General features: G+C 34.8%; 2 protein-coding genes across 3 annotated transcripts; one reads left to right on the top strand and one right to left on the bottom strand.

Annotated features, from left to right (window-relative positions):
• Positions 1–2,462: 2,462 nt before the first annotated feature.
• On the top strand, positions 2,463–6,374 carry LOC113868553 (CBS domain-containing protein CBSX1, chloroplastic). 2 transcript variants are annotated; one of them, XM_027504230.1, is made up of 8 exons: positions 2,463–2,861; positions 3,674–3,761; positions 3,879–3,943; positions 4,350–4,398; positions 5,085–5,137; positions 5,606–5,721; positions 5,845–5,902; positions 5,976–6,070. In XM_027504230.1, exons 1-8 carry the CDS (start codon positions 2,685–2,687, stop codon positions 6,048–6,050), a joined length of 681 nt encoding a protein of 226 aa, XP_027360031.1. In that variant the 5' UTR covers positions 2,463–2,684; the 3' UTR covers positions 6,051–6,070. The 2 variants fall into 2 exon arrangements, with proteins under 2 accessions (XP_027360031.1, XP_027360030.1); XM_027504229.1 differs by having other exon boundaries at positions 2,505–2,861; positions 5,993–6,374.
• Positions 6,375–7,653: 1,279 nt separating this feature from the next.
• Positions 7,654–8,773, bottom strand: LOC113869098 (ethylene-responsive transcription factor ERF011-like). The gene has a single exon (XM_027505240.1). The coding sequence runs from the start codon at positions 8,538–8,540 to the stop codon at positions 8,028–8,030; it is 513 nt and encodes a 170-aa protein (XP_027361041.1). The 5' UTR covers positions 8,541–8,773; the 3' UTR covers positions 7,654–8,027.
• Between the last annotated feature and the right edge of the window lie 919 nt (positions 8,774–9,692).

Below are 9,692 nucleotides of genomic sequence, written 5' to 3'. Positions count from 1 at the left end.
GAACTGAACAGCTTCTTCGCGATGCGTACCACCTTGTCTACTCCACAGCGGTCGATACAATGAATCATGCCATCGATTTTTATTTTTTTTTGTTATTAAATGTTATGTCCAATAATTAAGTATTTTTTAAATAGCGTTTAATTTTATTATATTTAATAAAAACATATTCTTAAAATTCTAATTTTATTTTCGTGACTTACCAGAAGGTATTATTGGTAAAAAACATACATTAAGAAGTACGGATACTTCAAAATAATACTCGAATTTATATTGGAAACTTCAATTTTCATAATAACAAAGACGAAAATATCATAATAATTGAATAAACAGAATTTATAACCACTTATGCTTATTTTAAAACCATTAATTTTCTATTTTATTGTAAGATTTGCATTATTATATTGTTTCATGTCCTAAAATTTGTTATTTTTCTTGATTGCATGTGCTTTCTAGGGAGGGACCCTGTACAAGCAAAGCCGGTTGATAAGGGTTACCAACACGTGCTTAATGCAACTTGTTGCAAGAGCCATCAATTTGTAGCACAATATTTGAATATAGTGTTTAGTTGTCGCCCAAGCACTTTTCTAAGGAGTGGCTTTTGGACTTTACTTTGCTAAAGCACTTCGATTTCTTGCAACCGCTATGAATAAGCGTTGCGTGGGAGAGAGCCCGTGATTTCCACTTAAAAGAGCAGGGTTTTCATTCACTACACATTTGTTGGATAGGAACAAAATTGTTTATAGGTGAGGATATGAACAAAATGGAAAAATCTTGGATAGGGATATAAACAAATTGTACCAATTCATATGGGTGGGGATATAAACAAAATTGTTGGATAGCGACAAAAGATTGATTGATTGATCAAGTTGCCAACTAGTTTGTTAGGAAGAAATGAGTTGTACCTGGCTCCTCTACAGTTATTTTTCTCTTCAGTCATCAATCAATCTCAATTGTTGATGTATATTTTTTAAAATATAAAATATTAGTAAAAAAATGTAATTAAAGAGAATGAACAGTAAAAAATGCGACTGCACACTCTGCAGTCATTTTTTCAACCTTAATTATGGATCCATACACAAAATGCATCTATGATAGTCTACCTTTTCTTTCAAATATTTTTCATTTCTTCTTTTCTATTTCTCTCTTGCTTTTCTATCACATATTTACTTTTTCTTTTTTTCTGTTCAATAATAAGTTTCCATAATAGAAGCATACCTATTGCTTTTGACAGCATTCTCCTAAAGGTGGGAAATACATTGATCTTACAAGCTGCAGAAGACCGTTAGTAAATTTTACATGTTCAATTGGTCAGCAAATAAAGTCATTACGTAATTTTAATTTGTAACGTAGATGTGTGTGGAAACATACAATTCCCCAAAGTTCCCAAACAAGTAGTCTTTATCTTTTTATAACTGAAAATGCTAATATACTATCCACCTCTGGGAACAATGCCTACATGGTTCCGCTTTAATATTCCTTTACAATGGTCCACTTGAGTTGGGTTGCTTTTCTGGGCTCCTCAATCTGACATTGGCCCAACTTCCCAACTTGAAATGGACTGTGGATAGTGTTTTACTGTTTTTGGAGCCTGAAGTCTGGGCTTTTGCATTCTCTTGTTTTGGCCAAGGTTGATATATGAGAAATGTATAACACTTACAAAGGATGTTAACAAGAGTATTCCAACGGTGCGCAATGAGTAAATATAGAAAGATCACGCACCCTCAAGCTAAACAAATTTAACAACCTTAAAATCTGAAACATAACTAAGCAAAAGTCAGATGAAGTCATAAAATCACATATTCTCTTGTTTTGTCTGTTTGTTTCGGCTGCGGAGCTAGCCCTGGACTTCGTTTCGTTTTCAGCTTCTTTGGGCTGCTTTATAGCTTCCATGGCCTTTGCCGCTCCATTTTGTTTTGGGCACTGGGCCTTTGTTTTGAGGTTGCATTGCACAGTTGACCAATAAAAACAAATTTACATGATATTAAATCAATTAATGATAAAAAGGCCACAAATTGTAAAGTAATATTAAAAGAATAAAATATATTATTAGTATCTCATATATTATATAATTTTTTTTAAAAAATAGCAATTATATTAAAGAATATTTAAAGTATAAGATTTATAATTTTAAAATTTTAAGTGAATTTAAAAAAAAGTCTTTAAAATTAAAAAAAAAAATCACTATATTTTAAAAATGAAACATTTGTTACTACAATTTCACTCTCTATAAACTCTATTTTATTGGTCTAAGTTCTGAAAATATAACCGCCTTAGTTTAGTATATTGTCCGAATAGGATTAAAAAATAAATTTATTTTATTACAATAGGATTGGATATCTGGAAATGTCTTATTCCTTAATTAGAAAAATCGAATTTTAACGAATGACCATTTTGTCATAGCACATGCAAATCAAGCCAAAACATTTATGAGATATTTAAGGATATTTAAAAATAAAATTGGGAGGAAAGGGGAAAAAAAAGGAAAGGAAATTGAGGAAGAAAGCATTTTGATATTTAGACAGTTAAGAAAAGAAATCGGTGGCTGTCTCTGTCTGTGGCGGGGAACGATATCTACTGATTAGAGTGCGAACTCTCAAGTCTGAACCCAAAAACCCTGAAACCTTGGGTTGGTGCCGAGTCCAATCCAATCCAAACCAATCCAATTGAAACCAAACTCCAATCTCATGGAGTCGGTTCTTTTCCATCTCGACACCCTCCTTCTCCCTACTCTTCCCTCCGTCACTCACCGCTCTCTTCGCCGCCCTCTGGCCTCCGCTTCTTTCCACCGCTCCACTCCTCTTCCAAGACTTCGCGCCTCGCCGCTTCTCGCTACCAACACCCTCACCGCTAACCCTGTCTCTGTATGTATCTCAATTCCTGTATTTTGAAGCATACCATATTATTATCTGTTCTGTTCTGTACTGTGCGCAGCGTTTGGTTGAGTTTCGTGTACCTGCTTGGTTGGTTATAGTTCATAAATTAGGAAACTGTTGCACCGTTAGGTTTCACTAATTGAAATATGTAAATATTAAAGATTCGATTCGCTGTTAACCTTTTTTACGCTGACTTGCTTTAGTTGCATTTTCTGAAAACATTGTGATTATAAACAAGTTTTATTATATTTGTTTTTAAATGTATGTTAAGTGCACATTTTAAGAATCTAAGTACAGTAAATTTTAAGTATAATATATAATTTAATGGACGGATAATAATAAATGCTATAATTTTTAATAAAAATTTACGATTTATTAATTTATTATTATGTGTATAATGGCACACAATAAAAAAAATTGTTATTATACTATGGCTTGTGATTATCTCGTGTGTGTGAGAAAATGATTGAAAGGCTGAACTGCACTCTGTCAGCAACTCCTTCCTCTGGGAATTGGGAATAATATTGAGGGTTGAGAGAGAATTGCTTCTCCTGATCCGAACGAACAATCTTTTTTTGAATGCTATTTTTAACTCTTTAAACGCTTCCTTCCCCGGTGTAGTTGATGGGCCTATTTATAATCTAGTTTCATGCTTCAACACCTTAATGAAAGACAGTCAGAGAACTAGGTTTATTTATATCTGCCTCTTTGATTCACTATTGATGAAGTCTCAATATGAGAAATATATAAATGTAGTGACCAAATTTTGACCTGGGCATGTGTTTTCACATTATATGCAGCCAAGAAGTGGAGTATACACTGTTGGTGACTTTATGACAAAGAAAGAGGATTTATATGTGGTGAAGCCAACGACATCTGTGGACGAAGGTATATTTTATGTCTCATTTCGTGGCAAAAATGTTCTGTCTTCTTTTCTGTTTTTTATTACGTGAAAGGAAGGGGGGATTTTTCATTTTAATTATTTGACATGTTATTTTGCAACAGCCTTGGAAACTCTTGTTGAACACAGGATAACTGGTTTTCCTGTGATTGATGATAACTGGAAACTAGTGAGTATTCTTATCAATCTTCATTTTTTTCTCTTAAATTTGTTTATATGTATGTTTGCACTATAATCATTGATTAAATCTCTTGTACTTTTCCATTTTCATTGTGTCAAAAATTTTAAAATGCATTGTTTGAACCTTTGAATGTTTGTTTGACATGTCATAAAAGAAATATGGTGACTTATATAAATGTCATTAAACAATTAATTTACCTTTAGAAAAATTAAATTCTGATTATTTTAGACTAGGCCTTGACATCTTCGTAAGGTTGCTACCTTGCGATCTAGTGGTAACAATTTCTATTCACAGAATTCCAGTGCTCTCTAAACCATCTCCATTGTTGTCAAAACACTAACCTAGTTATTTGCCTTTGAATTTTTAACAAATAAAATTCTTTAATTCTCTGCAGGTTGGTGTTATTTCAGACTACGACTTGTTAGCACTGGACTCTATATCAGGTAAATTGATTAAAATTTGCATATATATACACACACACACCCCTTTAATATTTGTTAGAAGCTTGATTTTCACCTTATTCAAAGCTTAATAATAACAGTATTCACATTTTCCGAGGATAACATGCAAATAATTTTTTAGCATCTTCCATGTGTTTCAATTATCTCTGATAAAAAGGTGTCACTTCAGCTTAAAGGATAATTTTTTATGTGCAACTGTAAGGCTTGCAATGATGTATGGAACTAAATGTTGGGAGATCAAAAGCTAACAAGAGAATAAGCTCAATGTAGCTAAGATGAAAATGTCATGTTGGATCAGTGGACATGGTTAACATGAAAATGAATGCATTCAAAAAAATGTTGGGATATCATCTATTGAAGAAACTTGTCTTAGGTGGTTTGAACATGTGTAGAGAAGACTTGTTGTAGCCCTAGTAAGGAGTGTAGATCAGATGGAGAGTAGCACAATTGCTAGGGGTGAAGGGATACTGAGGAAAAATTATAGTTGACTATTTAAGGAGAATCTAACGGTTAATAATTTATCTATAGAAATGATTTACGTAAGACTTTATGGTGTCCTTTAGTCCATCTAGTTGACCTCACTTGAGAGGAGAAAGGTTTGGTTGTTGTAATGTGTTTCTATTCCCAAGTTAGGGCCCTGTAGCTTAAAAGTGCAACGCTGGTTTCAGGTCATGGGCGAACAGATAACAGCATGTTTCCAGAAGTTGACAGTTCTTGGAAAGTAAGTCAATATTTCATTCTCTGATATTTAATTCATTTTCTTCATCATACTCTAATATTTCTGGACTTTGATGCAAATCCACAGCATGGTAACACAACTCTATGTTGTTAATACTTAAGATTACCAAACAAGTTGAGCTTACTAAGCAGATATTTTGGTAGTCAGACCTTAGAGAGCTAGCTTGGATTGGAAAAGCAAAAATAATACATCACTACCATATACAAAGTTTGTTTGGGCATTTCTACCTGCATATTTTCAAGTGGATATGTCCATGGGTATTTTCAATTGTAGTTCGTGAGTGCGCGTGTGTGTGTCTGATCTGACTGTGTGTGTTCATGTTTGACAAATGGTAATGTCTGCATTAAACTAGATGCTTTGCATTACGTGTTGCATTTCAAATTACTAGTTAATACCACAATCGTCTTGTTTATTAGAGCTGGATTTTGTTAAAATTATGGGGTCTTGCAGACTTTCAATGAGGTTCAGAAACTGCTGAGTAAGACAAATGGAAAGTTGATTGGGGAATTAATGACCACTGCCCCTATGGTCGTTCGGGAGACCACCAATCTCGAAGATGCTGCAAGGTTCTTCTATCGTTTAACTTTTTCTCTATTGAATACATCCCCCTGCACTTTTCCTTTTTAGTCTTGTTTTAGTTGTGAAAGTGCCAATAAAGAAGACGGTCTTTTCAATATGTCTATTTTTAGGTTGTTGCTAGAAACCAAATTTCGACGCCTCCCAGTTGTAGATGCGGAGGGTAGACTGGTATGACACTTCCAATTTGTTATTTTTTTTATCTTTTTAATGTTTCTCAAGGGTGATTATTAATGATCTGAAGGTCGGGATTATCACAAGAGGGAATGTTGTGAGAGCAGCACTTCAAATCAAACGAGAGAACCAAAAGAAAACATGATATGGTTTAGAAGATCATCCGAAAAAATGTTGCTGGATTTCACGCAGTAACTCGATTGAAGTGTTTACAGAAGCTTGCCTGAAATAGAATTAAAATTTTTAGCTTAGGCATGTATATCTTATATTGTTTTACACCAAATTTGTCATTGACAATATTTTGATAAGGCGATTATTCTTAATGCTCTCATCGTAATTTATAAGGGTCGCTTGCTGACGATGATGTTGAAAATGCTGTGAATTCGCAGCATTAATCATTTGTTGAAGACTTAAAGATATTGTAGACTCATATTTCAACCGGCATTAATCTACCTCCACCACTATATACTGACTACAACATTTTAAATCAGTTAGTGGTTGAGCTGAAGCAATGACTGGTCTTGGTCTATCAGTGTAATTAAATTTATGACTAGATGTTGAGTAGAACGATTGAAGGTAACAGGTTGGGACCTGCTTTTCTTTCATCATTTGAGAGGACTTAATTTCATTTGCTAGTGTTGATAAGTTTCCCGATTCATCACCCTTGAAAATTCTACGTTTGTTTATGTTGATATCATTGGTCAATTTGGCCATTATTTTACCCTATAGCTAGTCTCCACGTTATTTGGTGCGCTTTCAGTTTAGCAAAAAACAAACTCCTAAAGAAACGAGCTTGAGGACGTTGTCTTCTTTGCTCTCCCAATTCTACGTTTGTCTTTTACCCAATCCTTGCCTTTATGTAATTTTTTCTCTTTTAGCCGATTCAATCACTGATGAAACTTATATCTTTTGAGGCAAATCTTAACTAATGTCGAAACTGGTTAACAAGACCCCATATCTTTAATCAGGGAGATTAACTTTTTTATAAATTAGTAATTAATTGCACACTTACGTCAAGCACGATGTAATCCACAGCACCACAGCTAAAAACCTTGAATAAGGTTAAAAATCTCTAATTCTCCGCTAATCATGGACTAACCCATGGCCACAACTTAAAAGGGCCTCATAGATCCTAGCGAACCAAATATGGGGTACAGCTCAGACTCATATCAGAAATCCCCTCCAAAGATATTTGTTAATCAATTGAGGAGCTGTAATTTTGCTTTCACATGGAGACATCTCTTTCTCTCATTTTCTTTTCTTTTTCAACTTTGTTTTTAGTTTATATTTTTTTTTCGATGCAATTGTTGTCTGAGATTTGACTAGCATAAGAAGAAAAAATAAAAATCTGAGACGACAAAACCGATTAACCGACCCCATCATCCATCGTTGTCAAAACAGAGCAGTGGCCACAACATTTTCCCTTCCCACTGGCCCTTCCATTTTCCCTTCACAATTCAACAATCAGAACACAGTGTAGAACCAGAAAAATACCTAACTCTCAATCTTATCACTTTTTAGTAGTTATTATTACTTTAGTGGTTAGCATGGCTCCCTCTCTCCTTTTGTACCCAACGGCTGGGCACCGTAGGCCATTGCTGTCCCCTCCGTCCACCCATTTCACTTCACTGCTACATTCTATTCTCATTTTCTAACCTCACTTATACTAAACCCCACGTTCACTTTCATTCCAAAAATTCCTAATTTCCACCGAATTTCTTTCCAAGACACAAAAAAATGAAAAGCTATAAAGTTCTTTTTTTCTCAAAAAAATTTGAAAAACATCAGATTCAAGAGGACAGAACATAAGCTAAGAATTTCGAAGGTAAAAGTAAAACCATTCCAGAGATAGAGAACTAAGAGGAAAAAAAGGCTAGCGACTAGTTAATTTACATTTAACATTTTTACAACGCCAAAATTTCTTTTGTAAAATCTAAAAATTAGAAAGGAAAAGGAAAAAAAAAAACTACCGAAGAAAAAGTGGAAGGAAAAGATAGAGTACAATAATCCCCACCACCAAAGGCCTCATCAACAAGATCACTTTGCTTCAGCCGTCACACAACCTCCACGGCGCATGTTAGCACCCACCGGAACGAAAAAAGAAGCACCGTTTCCTTTTTCTTCAATTCATGTCCCACTCGCAGTCCGAACTCTCGGGTTCGGGTACCTTATTCAAGTCAACCCGCTCCGCGAAATCCCCGGAACTCCCACCACCGCCGGAGAGAAGGGCCGGCGGCGGCGCCACACGTGGGTGGTGGTGGTGATGGTGGTGAAGGGTTGCTTGGAGAGCATCGACTCTAGCACCGACCTCGGTGGCTTTCTTCCTAATAGAAGCCGCAGACATGTCACATCCAGCAACAACGGCGTGCCCTTCCCCGGCGAGAAGCTCCGGGAAGTTTAGGCGCGCAGAGGGTCCCCGGAGATAGAAAACGGCGGTGTCATAGGCACGTGCGGCGGCGACAGGGGTTGAATAAGAACCAAGCCAAATCCTTGAACGCTTATTGGGTTCCCTAATTTCAGCGACCCACTTTCCCCACTTTCTCATCCTTATTCCTTTGTATCTTCTCTCTCCTTCTATCACCCCTCTCTTCTTCGTTCCCATGTTTCTCTCTCTCTCTCCTCCTTCACCGTCCATCTCTCTCTTAAAAGGTTTGTTCTTGTTGTTGTTGGTATTGTATGTGTGTGTCAAATCGAAATCAAAGAGAGAGAGAGAGTGAATCTTTATGAAGATTGAAAAATCTAACGAGTAAAAGACACGGTAGCTGAAGAAGGGTTATGGTTTTGGAGAGACCTTCATTCGACTCTTCCACTAATCTTAAGCTTGTCATCTGTGTAAGCCTCCACGTTGGTATCTTCGCCTTTCAAATCCACTCTTCCCCCTTTTATATTTCTTTTTTATTACCAACAACATAATATTAATCCCTTCTTTTTTTTCCTTTTTTCGTTTTATTTATTAATTCACCGACAAAATCACTCTCCCCACCTTTTTTTATTTTTCCCTTCCCTTTCCCTTTCATTTGGTCGCTTCATATTTCTAATTCTAATTCTAATTCTAAACCGCCCCCATTAAGACACAGCTTCTCCAAGTCAGACTCTTCTCATCAAGAGTGCATCTTTTCTCCCTTCAGATTTTTTATGCCACGTTTCTCTAAAATTTTAAATTGTTTGAAAATTATCAACAACAACAACAAAATTCGTTTTTAATACGTAAAATTGTATGTATTATTCGTCAATATCAATATCTATATCTATAAAGTATACAAAACTACACAGTTGTGAAAAGATTCAAACTACGAAAAGAATGTTTTATGACATTTCTAGCTCATGCAAGTGTTTTTTCTTTATGTATAATAAATAACCACCATTTTCAACTAAATCTTTCAATACATGCTAACAATATAATATTCTCAATCTCCTACTCCTAACATTAATCTACATTATGTTTAAAAATATTAATTAAAGATATACCAGTTAAATACATTTAATAAAATTTAAAATATTTAATGTTTATATATAATATTTAACAGAATACACTAAATATTTTAATTATTGTCTTTAAAGAGTTTATTGTTTTAGGACATGGTTTATGTTTATGTAGTTTTTCGTGCATAGTTTTTGGGTCATAACTCATAAACGTATTTTAAGAGATCCTTATTTAAGTTTACGGTCGAATGAATTTCGATAACCGTGGAATTGTATTTCATGCATATATTATATACTGTCGCTGTATAAAAGCTTATGAGAACAAAACATAGCTATTTAAAAAAAAAAACAGAAGACATGATTC

This window comes from Abrus precatorius, unplaced genomic scaffold (genome assembly GCF_003935025.1).
Source record: "Abrus precatorius isolate BTA unplaced genomic scaffold, Abrus_2018 Scaffold6, whole genome shotgun sequence".
In the NCBI taxonomy this organism is placed as follows: domain Eukaryota; kingdom Viridiplantae; phylum Streptophyta; class Magnoliopsida; order Fabales; family Fabaceae; genus Abrus; species Abrus precatorius.
The sequence above is the reverse complement of the archived record's forward strand: the minus strand, read 5'-3'. Positions and strand labels throughout refer to the sequence as shown.

Bases quoted from the DNA above. Each gene is read 5' to 3' on its own strand.
- LOC113868553 (XM_027504229.1), top strand. From the start codon at position 2,685: ATGGAGTCGGTTCTTTTCCATCTCGACACCCTCCTTCTCCCTACTCTT. The intron at 2,862-3,673 runs GTATGTATCTCA...CATTATATGCAG, and splicing joins TCACCGCTAACCCTGTCTCT to CCAAGAAGTGGAGTATACAC. The intron at 4,399-5,084 runs GTAAATTGATTA...CGCTGGTTTCAG, and splicing joins AGCACTGGACTCTATATCAG to GTCATGGGCGAACAGATAAC.
- LOC113869098 (XM_027505240.1), bottom strand. From the start codon at position 8,540: ATGGACGGTGAAGGAGGAGAGAGAGAGAGAAACATGGGAACGAAGAAG.